Source organism: Lepidochelys kempii, chromosome 3 (assembly GCF_965140265.1).
Source record: "Lepidochelys kempii isolate rLepKem1 chromosome 3, rLepKem1.hap2, whole genome shotgun sequence".
Classification (NCBI taxonomy): Eukaryota; Metazoa; Chordata; order Testudines; family Cheloniidae; genus Lepidochelys; species Lepidochelys kempii.
The window spans coordinates 88,809,821-88,828,646 of record NC_133258.1 but is presented as its reverse complement, the minus strand read 5'-3'; the positions used below and the strand labels follow the sequence as shown (position 1 = coordinate 88,828,646).

The window sequence follows — 18,826 nt, the reverse complement described above, 5'->3', positions numbered from 1 at the left end:
AGCTGCTTTCTCCACCACTCTCCCCTGCTAGCTGAGCAGGGCTCTAGGGGTGGAGGGGTGACCAGGGCAGGACGTTGGAGAGAGAGCAACACTCCAAGGGTGGGGGGTGAATGTGGCAGGACAGGGGTGGGAGAGCTGTGCTCCTGGGGTGGGGGTACCGCTGGTACCTCAAATGCTCCACTGCTCCTCCAGCAGCAGCAGCTGCTGCTTCCTCCCCCCCCCCCCCCAACGCAAGACAGAGGCTGGTTACTGCAGGTAACCAGACTTTTAGTGTGTCAGCACTGCTAACCGGACACTGCCAAGTTCCCCTTTCGACCAGACTTTCGGGTCAAAAACCAGACCCCTGGCAACCCTATAATCAGTTTGGAAATCACCTTGTAGAACCACTGATAACAGATAACTTACAAGGCTCAGTTTGGAGTTTGTCACTGAGTTGAGAAAATATGCTGTAACTCACTGGCCTGGTGGAAGAACTGGAACTGCCTTGAATTCTCACATTGCACAGCTCTTCCTCGATAAGAGAGATGAGAAAAGGGGTGTTCTGATTGCCAGGATGCATAATTCCTCCATATTGTATACTGGATGATTATTCCAGTGTGATCTGAGAGGGGATCTGAGTCTGTCCATGCTACTAGAAATAAGACTAGAAAGGGTGTGTGTATAGTGGGGAGTTCTGCATAATGACAGATGGCAAAATCTGACCCAACAAATTATTTAATATAGTTTCTGTGCATATAAAGTCACTGTCATACATGTAAATAATTCTTAGCTCCTACTGCTGTTTGGCAACATGTATTGCTTTTTTTTTTTTAAAGCAACTAGATATTGACTTCTGTTTTTTTAATTCCCCAAGCTTGTAAATGCTCTTTGTGGTTTTAAAGAAGTCTTTATCGGCAAGGGATTTACCTTCATGCTATTCTGATACCTCTACTATAGACAGAACTTTGATAGTAGCACAAGCAAATTTTCAGTTACCTTCTAAATGGACCACCATGTGTTCATTATAATCAGCTGAAGCTAGAAAGATTTCCACATTACCCTACTCCACTCAGGATGTTCCATTTCATGTGGCGTTTCAAAACAATAAACCACTGTCCACTTACAATATGAGTGACATATAGTCTTATAGACTTTCAGAAATGCTGAGCATTGTAGTCAAAGGAAGCTACAAGTACTCTGTACCTTCAAAAATGGAGGTGCATATTGCATTCAGCCATGTTTGACAGACATTAGAGTGAGAAAATGAATGACTTGCATGATAAACAGAAGATAATGCTCCTGGTACCATGTTAAAGTTATTGCATAATTGCCATTGTTGTGCTCACGTAGCATGGGTCTCCAATTTCACTCACCACACTTGTGACACTCAACCATAAATTTAACCTTAAGTGCCAAATTAAACCTTTTCAAACGGTTGTCCTTTTTTCTAGTACTGGCACACATAACATGCAGTGGTATGCATTTCACTGTCCTAGGAAAAGGCACTATGCTTCAGTGATTTTAGGCTAGAAATTTAGGCACCTCACACCCAGATTTAGGCACCTAAACCCAAGGTTTAGGCTCAAGTACAATTCAAATTCCCACTGAACTCGATACGTGCCTAAACTTGTTTGCTGCCTAAATTGCCACAGGCAAAAGTTTCCTTGGCACCTATGTTTCTGCCTCTGGGCAAGTGCACTGCTATCTCCCACCTAAGTCCCAGAGTGATCGACTGGTTGATGACCACTGGCCTAAGGCATCCATCTCTTTCCATTTACTATATAGGAGCCTAGAGCTAATTCAGGCTTTGTGAATCTCAGTACGTTCCTGTAATTTTCTGGGTGCCTAAGAATTAGGCACTGCGATGCTCAGCATCAGAACACCTAACTCCTTTTGTGCATCCAGACATTTATTCCCCACCACTCTTCCGAGGAAGAAGGGCCTACAACAATCAACTCTATAGGAACCTGAATACTACAGAATATTTGAAGGTGTAAATGTTCTCCAGTGCTTAGGATATTGTGTACATAAATGCACATCTATTAATTATTAAAATTTAATTTGAACTGCACTTTTCAAGACAAACTGAAATATCCAGCTATTTCAATATCAGTGATGCTAATCATTGAAGATCATATCATAGGAAACAATCTTACATTGGGAAGTACCAGCCACTCAGTTCCTTGCTGAAAGTTTCCTTTAAGATGCAAGATTCCAATTTCAGATGTTTCTTTTTTCTGTGCAGTAATAGATTTCTTCTATTATCTTAAATGATAAGGATACAAGTGACTTACCCAACCCTACTTTGTGCTACATTGTAAAAGAATGCAGTGTTATTTTGTACACAGTTTTTCTTCCTCTTCTTCTTCAAAAAGCGAGGACTTTAAAGCAAATAAAATTACATGAAATGACAGATGAATTATATGAAAAAATGAATGGAACTGTTAATTAGTCAGATGATTGCAAACATAGTTTAAAGAACAAGATTGATTTATGGAAGCGGATAACATTCCAATTCAAATTAATTGCAAGAGACACTTTGACTTGGCTGCTGCTTCTATGAATCATTTGTGAATTTCTATGAATTATGACGAGAAAGGGGTAAATTAAACTATACTGATTTACGCCAGCTAAGGGTCTGGCCTTACAACAGTATTCCTCGCCACAGCAGAGCAGGAACAACTCTGTTATGAGTCTTGTATGAACACCAATGTCATGGGCCAGATTCTGTCCAGATTTCTTCTCCATGCAATCCCAGTGAAGGAGATTAGGGCAGAATTTAGTCTTAAAAAGCTAATTGCAATGTATACTTTTAATGTCAGCTAATGAAAAGTATGGCACAGCAGTGTTTCACCATGCATAATCCCTTATAAGCAAGGTCATACCTTGTGTTGCATGACTAAGCTTGTCAGAAAGCTCATAAAAATATTTTTAACGGGAAAGCTTTCTGTTTTAGCTCTGAGGTGTCACACATATGAATGGAATAGCATCCATGCTGCCAATTAGTTTTTATATTCTTCAATGACAGTAGATTTATTCACTGATGTAGTAACAATATCTATGTGCACCTATTCAGGTCTGGATTCCATCGCCTTTACTCATTTACACTGAGCATTGCTTTACTCAGATCCAGAGTCTGATACACTATGTAGTTGCGGGGGGAGGGGGGAGGAGGAGGAGAGGGGGTGTGTCTAGAAGCTTAGGGACAAAACCATCAGATACACCCAGCTCTGCTTTAGCCTTCAAGCAGGTTTTTTGTTCTTCTCTTACACCAATGCAAACGATATAGAAAAATAACAACAGTGATAGACCTGGCCTGATACCACAGGGTCCTCTACATCCCAGTAGCTCCAGAGCCACAGCCCTTCCTCAGCCTCAGTGCCTAATTACCCAGATGTATCCTTCCAGCAGTTACTCTAAGAATTATTTAGCTCTCTGCCCCCCTTCCTCTTTTACAGAGCTGAGTCCTTACTTATATCTTCCAGCTCGGAGTCTGAGCCAATCATCAGCTTCTGCTTAGCTGGATCAGCTGGTTACCAACACCTATCTGCTGGGCTTCTTCTTAGCCAGGGCTTGCTGCTCCTTGGCTCTGCAGATCCTTAAAGGGACAGACTGCCTTGCTACAGCCCTATAGGAATGCATATTGAATAATTCCTTAAATTACAAGTGGTCTGGTGGAAATCAACAGGCTCACTTGTGGAATAAGATGCTACTCAATAAAAGGGGTATTAGAATCAGGCTCTAAGGCCCAGATCCTCAAAGGTATTTAGGCACCTAACTTCCCTTCAAATCAGTGGACCTCTGTCTCTGGGGTCTTTTTCCAGCAATGAGCAATACTTTTCCATGCCAAAATGAAATAATATCAAAGGTCTGTATAGAAATTAGTCAGTGGTGTATCTGGGTGGAGGGTTTATTTAACGTTCAGTTCCAGAGGAGTATCTGTCTGAAATCTCTGTGATGTGTTCATTTGGTTTACAAACCAGTGGTGTGTAAACATTTATATGACACACCTCTTCCAACCAAGCAGTGACTAGGCTGTGGTGCATATTTAGGCTGACACTGACTCCTGTAAGCAGAGAGCCCACACGAGGCCTATGACTGTTCACATCTCACTTAAACCCTACTTTGAGGGTCTAAGTGGGACTTAAGTGGTTCATAAACCTTGGGTGGGCACTCCATTCACATGTCAACCACACCCAGATTGAATGTCTTCTACGGTCATGTGTATACTAGGTTGATCTTCACTAGTGTTCCCCTCCTCATATTTGAAAGTGAATATTTATTTATATAGGGCATAGCTTGGTATCAGAGTATACAATATCTGTAATAAAAAACTTGGATTTCTAATGGAATATCTCTCCCTCAGAGCCTTATATTTGTGAGGCCTAGCCCCTCAAAGGGATGAAGCCACTTAACTCCCATTGAAATCCATGGGAGTTAGGCACCTTAATACCTTTTGGGGTTTGGGTCTTAATGCTTAGAATGTAAGGGATAAGTTGCATTGTATTCTGCTACTGGGCCCTTATTTACATCTCTGAAATACCATTGGCTTCAGTGAGGTTTCATGGTTGTAACTGAGGTTAGAATTTAGCCCACTGTGTGCAAATAATGTGCAAGCTTTCCTGCACTCTTCTGCTAATACATCTCACTCCTGTCCCGTAACATCCCTGTTACTTCAGTCCTTTTTCTTTCCTGAGCAGAGATGCCATTACTATCAGATATGGTGGCTTTGATTTTGTGATGTGTCCAGTTGTGGAATAGGATGAGACCATCTCCATCTATATTCATATGTGACCTAAGTCTGCATTTCAATTCAGATAATTAAAGCGGGAAAAGCTGCTGCATTATCCAACCCCTGCTGGTGCATGGGGCTAGATGCACAATGCTTGGTGGGAGTATAGGGATGTTCCCTCTGTGTGTATGTCCTGGAAGAATGCTGGAGGAAGAGGCAAGATTTGTAGAGCTTCCTCTGAGGTGGTTTGGTATTCTTCACTAATCATGGTTGTGACTACCTGGTCCGAACTAGCCCTAATACAAATCTGGGTCTTGGAGAAGTTGCTGATATAAGATTTCAAGGTAAAATTAATTTGCATCTCTTGTTTCTTTTCTATGCTTTCTCATGTATGATCCTTTTTGGTCTTTGTTTTATGATACTAGGTATAATGTTTCCAGTGCCTCCTATTGTATTATAAAGCAAAAAGGTAACAATAATGTTTTAGGTAAAATAGTTTGCATCCATTTCTTTATCATTGCTCCCCATATTTTTCTCTTGAATAACGCAATCTGGAAAACAGACCAGACTATTGGTTATACCTACTAGTCTTTGCATAGTGTTATATGCTACCATGGAGTGTTTTGCTTAGGTTTAGGGTTTTATGCCTTGGTGATGTGATTAATCCCTGACTCCTAATCTGTTTGTACAAGAATTTGGGAAACTGCCAGATTCAACTTTGTGCAAACACTGACACAAAATTTAAATCATATCCAGATAGCTAAAATGGTCACCGCCTATCTCCCTTGGGCTTATCAATTCTTATCCTCTAACCAGGCAGAAAAAGGGGTCTCTGGAACCACAATCTGTACATAATCTTCTGTGAAGACATCTTCTAGTTCCCCTTCTGATTCCTACCTACACTCCTTTCCAACAGGAGTTAGGAGGTCATAATAGGGACTTTCCGAGTGGTGCATAGGGCAGTGTGAGAGAAGTCATAGTGGGTAGGGGAAAGGTAAAAGGGTGTCCTGATTTGTATCTGGTAGCCAATGGATACTAACAATGGATATCCAAGATCCAAGTGTAAAAAATGGATTTGCCATATTCCTAACAATTATCCCCCAAATAACTGTGTAAAGCTAAACCTCAGTGTTAAGGGAGAAAAATAGTAAAGCCTCTTTCTACAGTTTCATGATTTCTATGTTTCCTCACCCTGACACTAAAATAACCTTCCTTTGGCAATGAGATCCAGTGGGTGTCAGTGACTAAGAGGCTCTAGGTTCCACACATCAAGCATAGCAATACCTCTCATTTATCATAATGATTAAGTTCTTCATCAGTATGAATCTGAGCAACAAGCATGACTCAGAACTTTCCATTCCAAGTGTAGTCATTGTGTTTAGCTAAGGTTAAATGATGTTGACCTGAATGGCTATCTTCAAAACTTGTATTTCTAGTTCCATTCAGGGCAAAATAGTTTCTGATGATGGGAATTAAGCAATCAGTAGAGATCTGTGTGGTTTGTTTGTGTATTTTAAACTAACCCTTTTCTTAAGTTTTGTCTACATTAGACATTTTCTTCAATGTTTTAAGTAGGTTTTAATTACAGTTTCTGAAATGGTTGTTCTTGTCTATACTTTTGGTTAAACTATACTCAGAACCAGTTTCTCTCTACCTTCTGCTGAGAACTGGTAGCTAGTTTTGCTGGAGTAAACAGAGTTCTGGATTGTGGAGCTAGTAGGGAGCTTAAGTCTACAAATATGTGAAGAGTGTAAACAACAAGAGTAGAGAAGAGTTATCTAGGGAAGTACAAGGGAGAATAGTTATGTGCTTCCTGCAAACGAAATCAGTGCTATAAAATTGTTCCCCCAGAGCGGCTGTGAAATCCCTTCTGAAAGCAGTATTTACTAGGCACAGGGCAAAGATTCCCTCTGCGGGCACAGTGGCAGCATTAACTTAGAGCCCTAAGACACTGGTGATGTGAGAGTATGCCTCTTCAGTTTTTACTTTCAACAGTCTTTTTCTTTCCCTTCCTCCTATTGGCTATTACAGGGGTGGGCAAATTTTTTGGCCCAAGGGCCACATCTGGGTATGAAAATTATATGGCAAGACATGAATGCTCACGAAATTGGGGGTTGGCGTGCAGGAGGGGATGAGGGTTCCAGCTGGGGGTGTGGGCTCTGGGGTGGGGCCAGAAGTGAGGAGTTCATGGTACGGGAGGGGTCTCCAGGCTGGGGCAGGGGGTTTTGGTGCAGGTGGGGGGGCGGGGTTGAGGGCTCCATCTAGGAGTGCAGGCTCTGGGGCACAGGAGGGGACTGAGGGGTTCAGAGGCTGGGAGGGGGCTCAGAGCTGGGGCAAGGGGTTGGGGTGATGGAGGGGGTCAGGGGTGTAGGCTCTGTGTGGCGCTTACCTCAAGCAGCTCCTGGAAGCAGTGGCATGTCCCTCCCACCGTCTCCTACGCAGAGGCACGGCCATGTGGCTCAGTGTGTTGCCCCATCTGCAGGCGCTGCCCCTGCAGCTCCCATTGGCCATGGTTGCTGGCCAATGGGAGCTGCAGGAGCAGCGCTTGGGGTGGGGGGCAGCATACGGAGCCCCCTGGCTGCCCCATGCATAGGAGCCAGAGGGGTGACATGCTGCTGCCTCCGGGAGCCATGCAGAGCCATGGCACACATGGAGTGTGGCAAGCCCCAGACCCCTTCCCCGGCAGGAGCTTGAGGGCTGGATTAAGACATTTGAAGGGCCTGATTCGGCCCCCAGGCTGTAGCTCTGGGCTATTAGCTCTGACCACCCCAGGCTATTAGCTCTGACCTTCTCCCACCCCGCTCCCTCACAGGCCATTCATTCCCCTCCTATGTGGTTCTCTGCAATCTTCCCTCCCTCCTCAGCCCCTTCTTTCCTGTCTGCTCCCCCACTTCCTACCTCTCCCTCAGTGTCACTATCCATTCCTTTGTCATTATTATTAACTCATTCCTCTTGCCCTTCCTCCTTGCCCCTCTTCTGTATCTCCATACTACATTTAAAATAGAGATGTTTGTATATACACATAAAAACCAACTCCGTACATGCTTCTGCGCAGGGCATCCCTGTGGAGACGGGCTCCATGCCCACAGGAGTGCAGCCCCATAAATTCAGCTCTCCTCTCACCTTACACCATGGAAGTACCCAGGTTCTGCTGCCACAGGGACATCTGCAGCCCAGAGATGGCCCTTACAGGCTCTTGGTCTTTCCAATATGTTGGCGTGTACATCGTTGTTAAGGCTTATTGTCAGAAGGTAGCTGGCCCTCTGAAGGGTCAGGGGCTCAGCCTACTTCTGACAGGCTCCACAAGGGGGAATGAGGCTATTCAGGTTCCCCACGAACTAATTAATCACTGAATAACTGGAAACCAGTTAATTAGGTAGGGAAGAACCTAGGCATGATGAAAGGGACCCTGTTTCCAGTGCAGAAGAGAATTAGGAGAAGAGTGGATCCTTGGGAGAGGAACAGTTCCAGGCTGCAGGAAATTAAAGTTCTCATAAAAATACTTTTTTGGGGGGGGAGATTTGGGGGGTCACCTGCAAAGGAAAGGCAGGGAGAATGCTCCCAAGTGGGAGAGTTTCCAGAAGGCAGGGACTATGAATGCTAAGTCTCAAAGAAACCTGACTCCTATGAAATATTTCACTAGGCAACACCAGAAGTCCTAGACTAGAGGAATTCTATGCTGTCCTGAGGAAGGGTCCTTCTGGTTTGGTCTCTATGGGGGGATGTTAACCCAACAGGAGGGATTCTTTCCCCAGCCAGTGCCAAGAGCTGCTGGCACTAGAAGAGTTCTGGGTCATGAATACCTTGCTGGTAAGGGACCTTGGGCATAAATGGGATTAATGGACTCAACCCAGTGCTTAATTTGTGCTGGGGCTTGCCAGGGCTGAGCCTTGGCACCTCCAGGCTTGGCAGTAATGAAGGCATGGGACCACACATTGAGCAATGAGGATAAAACAATATTTGAATAGCTGCTTGTTCATTCAGTTAGCACCATCCATTATTTGCACTAAGGATGGGGAACATGTGACCTAGTTATTAAAGAGGACATCATAACAAATGTGCACAAATGTGGGCCTAATTCTGGCATTTCCTACCTTTTGAGTTCTTAATTTTTCAACCTTAACATTCTTTTAACATAGGTTTTTTGAATATCATGGTATACAAGTTATATATTTTTAATAGTATTAAAGCTTTTTTCATTCAAACCATACATTGCAAGAGCTTTTATAATTATATAACATTATATAATTATATATCTTGACACCTAATACTAAATATTTATATATTTAAATTTTAAAATATATATAGTAGCATTAGGTAGGAAATAGTTTTACTGTCCTGAGATATTTGTTTTTTCCTATTTCAAACTGGGACAAAAAGTTGAAATCTCAATTGAAATGTTTCATTTTTGATCATTTAAAATATTGTGATTTAATTTCAACCTTTTAATGTATATAAAACCTTTTTTTTTTTTTTGTTATCCATTAACTAAAATTTTGGAATATAAGGTTGTTTAGAATCCAGAATGACTCTTTCTGGGTAACTATTTCTGTTTTGAAGAATCTGCATTTTCCAACATCAACAACAGCTGGAAAATTCCCAACTCTCTTTCATATGGAATCATCCCAAAAATTCTACTTTGGACTTACATGTTGCATTTCCTCTCCTGTTTTAACAAATCACCACCTTTTGTTCTCCTTAATCAGAGCCTGTTGAGTCAGCAAAATAGTATTCTCAAAAAGAAAAGGAGTACTTGTGGCACCTTAGAGACTAACCAATTTATTTGAGCATAAGCTTTCGTGAGCTACAGCTGTAGCTTATGCTCAAATAAATTGGTTAGTCTCTAAGGTGCCACAAGTACTCCTTTTCTTTTTGCGAATACAGACTAACATGGCTGCTACTCTGAAACCTGTCAAAATAGTATTGTATCTCCATGCAGAGTCCTAGCCTCTGATACCTGTTAGCCTCAAGTGAGCCCTGCCCATATGAAAGTACAGATTGAAATTGCATATGAATCACTACTTAAACACTCCAGTGAATCTGATGTGTGACATTTGATTTGCCAATAAAACAATTTAAAGTAACTAGAAAGTAATGGTCACCTGAAGTTAAGACCATAACAGACAGTGATTGACTTGCTTGTTCTTCTCTTACAGGGGTCTGTTTACATATAATCTTCCTTTTCCCTTATAATCTCTGCTCATGCTAAGCAATTACTTTGACACATTAATTCCCTCTCTAGGGTGCACTGTCAATTTAAGATGAACAAAAGTAGACTAGGCAAAAATACTAAAACGCTTTTTTCATATAATTTAATTACTAACATTTTAAACAGGCCTGTAGAGATTTATGCTAGGAATTTAAACATCAGTTTAAAATGAAAATACCACTTTGAATTTGGGTGTGTTTTTCTAAGAACTTAAAGTGGATCACAACTAAACATGTGATTAGGTCAGGCTTGACAAAGCCCTGGCTGGGATGACTTAATTGGGTATGGGTCCTGCTTTTGAGCAGGGGGTTGGACTAGATGACCTCCTGAGGTCCCTTCCAACCCTGATATTCTATGATTCTATGTATCTCAGGGGCAAGGATAATAAATGATTATCTTGTTATTCCCTGACATGCCTGGCACTGCACAATAATGACTGTATACCCAATAACTCTGTATTTGGACCCCCTTTCTATCAGTATTATTCAGTTAGGCTTTAAAAAATCACATTCCTTATGGGGATTCCCATTTGCACACAACCCTTTCTGAACTGTATTAAGAGAATCGTATACAGTTGTGGTAGTGAAGGACTACAAGGGATGTACCTGCTGCTTTCCCTTCCAAAATAGTAGTTTCAATTATATTTCCCCTTCTAGTGACATTTTCTTGGTCTCCCTTGCCTTCAGCCTACTTTGAATCTTTAAGAGGGAATCCTTCCAACTGTCATTAAGCTACATTGAATGGGCACCTACAATTTCCAGATTCACTCTAATATCTAGATGTCACATTACTTTGTATGAAGTGGCTCAGCAGCCATGAAAAAGACCTTGTAATCAAAAGTTTTAAATCAGTATTCATGAAATGAGGACCCTGACCACTTGTTGTCATTAAATATATTATGGTAATAGCACATATAGCAAAGTTTTATATCTGTGAAAAGAAGTAGGTCGATAAAGTCAAGAAACAAACAAACAAAAACTCCCACAAAACAAAATCAACACTACCCGTGGCCCGCATTCAGGAAATCAAGACTATTCAAAAAGTGCAGTTACATTTTAAGCACATTTTAAAACCTACTGAAGTTAATGGGACTTGAACACATACTTTAGGTTGAGCATGTGCTTAAACTCTTTCCCATATCAGGGTTTATGTTAATTTAATGGTATGCCTGAGGATTTTACATACCGAAGTGTAATGAAATTTGAAAATGTGGGTCCCAGTTTAGCCACAAATTGGGCCACACTTGCATATGCTGTACTGTGTATTACAGAATATGTTTTTTACTTTAATATCTATAAGAATATATAATTAGGGATTATCCGTTTGAATTTCCTAACTATTCTGTATGTAAAATATCAACCACAGAGCTACATTGCATTTTGTTTGCATTTGATTTCTTCAATTTATTCTAGTTCTATTTTGTTTTATAAACAATAGAGGGTTGTGTGTTTATCTTGGGTCATTTGATTTGTAGTAGTAGTTATTTGTGCTGCCAGCCAAAATGCAACACCTTTTTAAGACAGGAAAAAGTAATATGAAATTAAACTCCTGTTTTTATGCCTTTTCAGCCTAAAAATGCTAATCACTCTGTTTACCTTTACTGGAGTGAAATCCCACTGTCCACAGATTTGAAAGGGAAATATGGGTTTACTTATTTAAAAAAATGTAGTTTACATGGTTTGGATGTGTGATGCTCTATTTGGAACCAGTATTTAGAATTTTGAGTGGTTCTAATTTCTTTTGCAGGGATGCACCATGTTTAACATGGGATTTCAAAAGTACTGAACAGAACTGGTGCTTTGTCTCCTCCATATTGGTTTGATCAGTGTTTCTGTCAATCAGGGGATTTACAAATTTATGGGTTAATTTGTTTTTCCAGGGTCCATCAGATCAAACAATTACTGTATCAGACTGAAGTATTTTACTAATGCATTCTAGATATTGGCTTTACATTCAGATTCCATATCAAGACCTTCAGGTGGTTAGAATGACCAGAGAGTTGTACATAACACTCATTAATGTATATATAACAATATACAGTTAACCAAAGCAAATATACAGTTTAGCATGAGATCAAGACTGGCCCATCTGCATTTGTTCTTTTTTTAGTTCCTCTTTCTTCATGCTAGAAACATTACTCACACTGTAATGTTTGGTCAATCAAGCAGGATGCTATTATTTTGAAAGCTTCACTATATGTTTTTATTTATTTCCTTAATTCCTTTGGATTACTCTAAGTATTCCGGGTACTAACATAATTTGTTGATGACTCTTTCTGATCTTTTCACTGGTAATTGGCAGATAAGGTATTTTGTTGAATTGGCTAATTATGTATAATATAATAAGTTGATTCCTTCTGGAGAGTCATATAGCATGGTTATCAATAATCTATTTAAGAGGAATTCTTGTGTATATTGACACAAAAGGGTACACAATCCACTTTTCGATAACTCTCTATCACCTTTTAAATCAACGGCAGGGGAGATCGGTAATCTTAGAGGGAGGCTTTTTTCTTTGCCAGGCGCTCAATAATCCCAGTTGAAATCGATGAGCAGTCGTCTCATTTTTTCATCAGGTACATTCTTGTCAAATAACTCAATACAATTAGCTAAACTTCATTTTCAGCATTCCATCTGAGTTGTTATTTGAATAGGTTTTGAAAATCAGAGGTGTTATGCATGGGTGGAGTGCTATACAACTGTTTTTAAATTAGCTGCTTTTCATAGCCCATAGTCAGCCACTCAAGCATTTTCTGTGACATGAGGTGGGCATTGTTTTTGCTCATCTATCTCACTGCAGCAGGCCTGAAATGACTGCCAGTTAGTCACTTCATAAATCAGCAAGGAACTGGAATTGTGAAGAATCTGTTCAGCATAATTTAGTTAATTAAACATTAATTTATTTTATTCAGTACAGATAGCATTCATAAATTACAAATCAAGGTTAATCATAAAAACATATATCCCTCTGTAATTCAAAGGGGACTTGGCATCAATTATTTTCAAAGGGCTATTTAAAGATAGTCCTGGTGAGTCTATTTTTTAGTAAGGACTCTCTATCAAGCATAACATTCTAGCACCATTGAAATCAACAGGAGTTTTGGCATTGACTGCCATGTGGTCAGGATTTTACTTCAGGTGTTTACGTAGTATCTTCTAATAATGTGTATTGTCCTGGTTGTTTGTTTCTTTCAATAATCTAATACAAGTTGTATCAAAATTCCCCTTTACTTGTTTGCAAAAATAAAGTATGCTATGTTGTATGCTTAGTAGACACAGTGTAACAGTCTTTTCTGCTAATTATTACTGACTGGTAAACTTAATGCTAGAATTTTCTGTCTTTGTTTAGATGGTTTTTTGGACCAGTCACACGAGCAGATGCAGAGAAACAACTGTTGTGCCCTGAAAATCAGGCAGGAGCCTTCCTAATCCGAGAAAGCGAAAGTCAAAAAGGCGAATTCTCTCTTTCAGGTATCACAGTTTTTTACCTTGAGAAATACTGTAAGAGTTTTTCATTTGGCCTGTTTTTCTTTTCTGATTTTCTAAAGTGATAAACTGCATGCATGAGAATGAAATTAAAATCCATAATAATCTCTTGTTCCCAAGAGATACCTAAAAGTTGGCAAGAGCCGTAGATACTAACTTTTACTTTATAGTTCTTTATTAATATGCTCAAAATTCAAATTAACTTTCTGTGCTTATTGCTTTTCATTGTTCCAGCTGCCTTGAAATGGGAAATGCTGTCATAATTAAAGAGCCACAAACACATCAGAGTTGTACATCAATGCACCTACTGGTTCAGAGTGGAAATTAAACACATTTTGGCACTTGGCAGATCTATACAGTGTATGAAAACAGTAGAATCTCTAGAATATATCCTTAGTTTTAAACTGATCTTTTTGTGGGATCGGTTGGCAAAACTAGACTTCAGAAACACATGATCAATCTTCAGTGAAAAGTTAGTTGTATCTATGGTGGTACGTTTAATTTTTTTATTTATTCAGGTTTCAGAGTAACAGCCGTGTTAGTCTGTATTCGCAAAAAGAAAAGGAGTACTTGTGGTACCTTAGAGACTAACCAATTTATTTGAGCATGAGCTTTCGTGAGCTACAGCTCACTTCATCGGATGCATACCGTGGAAACTGCAGAAGACATTATATACACACAGAGACCATGAAACAATACCTCCTCCGACCCCACTGTCCTGCTGGTAATACTTTTACCAGCTATTACCAGGTTTTATAAGCTATTACCAGCAGGACAGTGGGGTCGGAGGAGGTATTGTTTCATGGTCTCTGTGTGTATATAATGTCTTCTGCAGTTTCCACGGTATGCATCCGATGAAGTGAGCTGTAGCTCACGAAAGCTCATGCTCAAATAAATTGGTTAGTCTCTAAGGTGCCACAAGTACTCCTTTTCTTTTTATTTATTCAAGATCCCTCATTCTGGCTTCAAGATATGTGATGGGCTTACTGGTAAAATTTGTACCTGAAAATAGACTGATTACCTACTAAATAGGGAAAAGCACAATTTTACTTACAGCAGCCAACCTTACTTCTTTTTAAAGCTAGTCCTAATAGGTAATATGAAATATTATCCCATGGTGGATTTTCTTAGACACCGTTCACCAGATCTGTGATACAAATATAAGCCATGAGAATTACAAGAGAAGACTGTCAGTGGGGGTATAATATTGTATACCTGGAGATGAACTGGAAGCAGCTTTCAAAGTTTTTGCTCACAGAGTAGTCTAGTCACTCTTCAGTATTTGGATTAAATTAGGATGATTCCACCCACTTGATTACATTGGCCCAGTACAGCATTTTGCTGTTACTGGAATGGAGTGCAGTAGAGCTTGCAGTATTTTGAGGCATGTGTCAGCATGCTAGGAAAGTGAACAGCTTGTCATCCACATACATTCTGGCTGTGGTAAATCACCTGGAGACAGTTTAGCCTTTAAAGCAAAATCAGAAAGTATCTTGCATCCCTGTCAAGGCTGACAAAGGCAGCAAAATAATGCAACTCCAGCTAAGTATTTCCTAATGATATTGTCCATTTCACGGAGGTTGCTCAGACACCGAGATCAGTGTAAAACAAGAAGAAACTGCACCCTTATGGATCCCAGACTTATGCTTTGGGATGTTTATAAAGATGTATAATTACACACATATATAATTATATCCATATAATATGTAACCAGTGAATTATAAGAGAGGAACCTGAACCAAAGCCTAGGATCTGAAAACCCCCACATTTTGAAAAAAGTATGGGTCTGGTTCAGAAGTCTGGGATTCTGACCCATTTCTATTAATTGTGCGATAGTTCAGTATTGTACAACAATACTTCTTTACTGAAGACCTCTACAAAGTGGGATTTGACTATTGCAGGGAAGGAGAGGTGTCAGTTTAGACATAATTTTGAGTCACCTAGAACAAATGTATTTATATTGAGCGGAAACCATGTGAAAGTCCTAGTATTTTCAGCTGTTTAACTTTGGTTTGGAGTTTAATTTGTACCTGAAACTCAAAGCAAAACCCCAGAGGATTTGACTCTGCAAAGATCAAAACAAATAAATATATTTGCCCAAGCCCCTGTAACCTGAAATCTATGAGGTTCACACCAATATATAATGGAGCCAAAGATATAAGAAGGAGAGATTAATAGGCAAATCTATTTAGGTGGCAGAGGGTGAAGAGGAAAAAAACCTTCATTAAAATGAACACATTTCATTTCTAATGTGTCATTGTGGAAAAAACTCACATTTCAAAAATGATTTAGAAGGCAAACAAGACTTTGAATTCAATTTCAATTTTTAATTTTAATGAGAGGTTTTTGTGGGCCACAAAATGTTAAACTGAGACCACATCAAACTTTAGATGGCCATAGAGATCTGTTGCTTTCATCCTAACTGCTTGATGTTTGTCATATCTTTTTTTTATTTAAAAAATGCGTATGTTGCAGAAGGAATTTTATGTTGATGATTCTAGCATCTGGTGTAAAAGGCATTAATTTTTAAACATGCCTGTGCCATCGTAGGCATTGCCTCTTTTTAATTAAAAGCCATAATTTAGATGTGCTCAGCTTAATTGAGTGTCACTGCCAATAAAAGCAAGAGGCTTGTCTCTTTTTCTTGAATAATGACATCTGCAAGATTTCCTGCATTAAATGACAATACATTAAAGCACCTACTATACTTCTATACATACATTTAAAACTCAGATACTCCTGTTGCTACAACCTTCTTTTTAACTATAGACCACAGAAAGCAAATATACCTATCCTCACTAAATTGCATGGAGGTGCTGAATCTGAGTTTGTTGCTTGCCTTCAGACTTGGGCCATGTGGGCTGCCTACCCCCTCTTCCTAGGGATGAACTTGGGACTCCCCCTGGTCCCACTGCTGGGAGTGGAAGCAGTCAGGATACATCTGGCAATTATGTGTCTTTTTTGTGCTCCCAGAACGAGGCTGTCTGGTTTCCCGGGGGGCTGGGGGAGAGGAGGAGGATGACATTTGGGCAGAGCAAAGAGTGGGAATGACAGCCAGCTGCAGTCAGTGCAGGCTGGTGGGGAAAAGAATGGTTAGACAAAGGGATAGGTAAGAAGTTGCGCGGTAGTTTTTGAGGTCTGTGCTCTTGCCAAGTTGCTTTTTTATTGTTGTTGGTCTGTATTTGTGAGGCTGTCTTGGTTTAAATTAGAAAGACAATTTTGAGGTCAGAGGTGCGGACTTTTATTTTTCCCAGTGAGTGCTCTCCCACTCCACCCAGAAGCCCCTCCCATGCTCTGCCTCTTCCCACCCCCACTCCGCCCCTCCCCCGAGGCCCCCGCCCACCGCTTGCTGCTCTCTGCCCTCCCCCAAGCTGAGCACCCACTATTTATTTTCTGTGAGTGCTTGAGCCCCAGAACACCCATGGAGTCGGCACCAAAGGCTGAGGTAATATCTTTTATTGGACTAACTTCTAGTGAGAGAGAGACAGGCTTTCAAGTTAACATGGAGCTCTGCTTCAGGTCCTATATTCAGGCACTGTCTTTCTCTTCCATGTCTGTACACAGCCTAACACACTAATACTCAACTCTGGGGCCTTTAAGATGCTCCAGAATACAAATAAATAATTTCTCAAACATGCAGATTCTCCACATGAAAGCAAATTTCATGTAGAGAGAATAGGAAATCAATTAGAGTTTTAAGAGGATGGGCAAAAATACTGTCTTGCTTCCCAGTGCAAGAAAGCATTCTCTGGACCCCCTGAAATAGAGAAATAGAACCATAGAAGTAGGAATGATGTTATTTTTCTGATCTGTGACACAGTCCAGTCCTTGCTTACAGACAGCCCCCCAACCTGAAGCAAATACTCACCAGCAACCACACACCACACAACAAAAACGCTAACCCAGGAACCTATCCTTGCAACAAAGCCTGTTGCCAACTGTGTTCACATATCTATTCAGGGGACACCATCATAGGGCCTAATCACATCAGCCACACTGTCAGAGGCTCGTTCACCTGCACATCTACCAATGTGATATTGGTAGTGCTGAAGAGTGCTGAAGGAATTGGCGGCTGTGATTGCAGAGCCATTGGCCATTATCTTTGAAAACTCGTGGCGAACCGGGGAAGTCCCGGATGACTGGAAAAAGGCTAATGTAGTGCCAATCTTTAAAAAAGGGAAGAAGGAGGATCCTGGGAACTACAGGCCAGTCAGCCTCACCTCAGTCCCTGGAAAAATCATGGAGCAGGTCCTCAAAGAATCAATCCTGAAGCACTTGCATGAGAGGAAAGTGATCAGGAACAGCCAGCATGGATTCACCAAGGGAAGGTCATGCCTGACTAATCTAATTGCCTTTTATGATGAGATTACTGGTTCTGTGGATGAAGGGAAAGCAGTGGATGTATTGTTTCTTGACTTTAGCAAAGCTTTTGACACGGTCTCCCACAGTATTCTTGTCAGCAAGTTAAGGAAGTATGGGCTGGATGAATGCACTATAAGGTGGATAGAAAGCTGGCTAGATTGTCGGGCTCAACGGGTAGTGATCAATGGCTCCATGTCTAGTTGGCAGCCGGTATCAAGTGGAGTGCCCCAGGGGTCGGTCCTGGGGCCGGTTTTGTTCAATATCTTCATAAATGATCTGGAGGATGGTGTGGATTGCACTCTCAGCAAATTTGCGGATGATACTAAACTGGGAGGAGTGGTAGATACGCTGGAGGGGAGGGATAGGATACAGAAGGACCTAGACAAATTGGAGGATTGGGCCAAAAGAAATCTGATGAGGTTCAATAAGGATAAGTGCAGAGTCCTGCACTTAGGACGGAAGAACTCAATGCACAGCTACAGACTAGGGACCGAATGGCTAGGCAGCAGTTCTGCGGAAAAGGACCTAGGGGTGACAGTGGACGAGAAGCTGGATATGAGTCAGCAGTGTGCCCTTGTTGCCAAGAAGGCCAATGGCATTTTGGGATGTATAAGTAGGGGCATAGCGAGCAGATCGAGGGACGTGATCGTTCCCCTCTATTCGACATTGGTGAGGCCTCATCTGGAGTACTGTGTCCAGTTTTGGGCCCCACACTTCAAGAAGGATGTGGATAAATTGGAGAGAGTCCAGCGAAGGGCAACAAAAATGATTAGGGGACTGGAACACATGAGTTATGAGGAGAGGCTGAGGGAGTTGGGATTGTTTAGCCTGCAGAAGAGAAGAATGAGGGGGGATTTGATAGCTGCTTTCAACTACCTGAAAGGGGGTTCCAAAGAGGATGGCTCTAGACTGTTCTCAATGGTAGCAGATGACAGAACGAGGAGTAATGGTCTCAAGTTGCAGTGGGGGAGGTTTAGATTGGATATTAGGAAAAACTTTTTCACTAAGAGGGTGGTGAAACACTGGAATGTGTTACCTAGGGAGGTGGTAGAATCTCCT

At 41.0% G+C, this 18,826-nt stretch overlaps 1 protein-coding gene across 1 annotated transcript in view; it reads left to right on the top strand.

The window, feature by feature from the left end:
• Positions 1–18,826, top strand: part of FRK (fyn related Src family tyrosine kinase) — a 79,064-nt gene that overhangs the window by 23,409 nt on the left and 36,829 nt on the right. Inside the window, exon 2 of the mRNA XM_073337107.1 lies at positions 13,269–13,390. Coding sequence (XP_073193208.1) covers positions 13,269–13,390 — 122 coding nt within the window. The remainder of the gene's footprint in view (positions 1–13,268; positions 13,391–18,826) is intronic.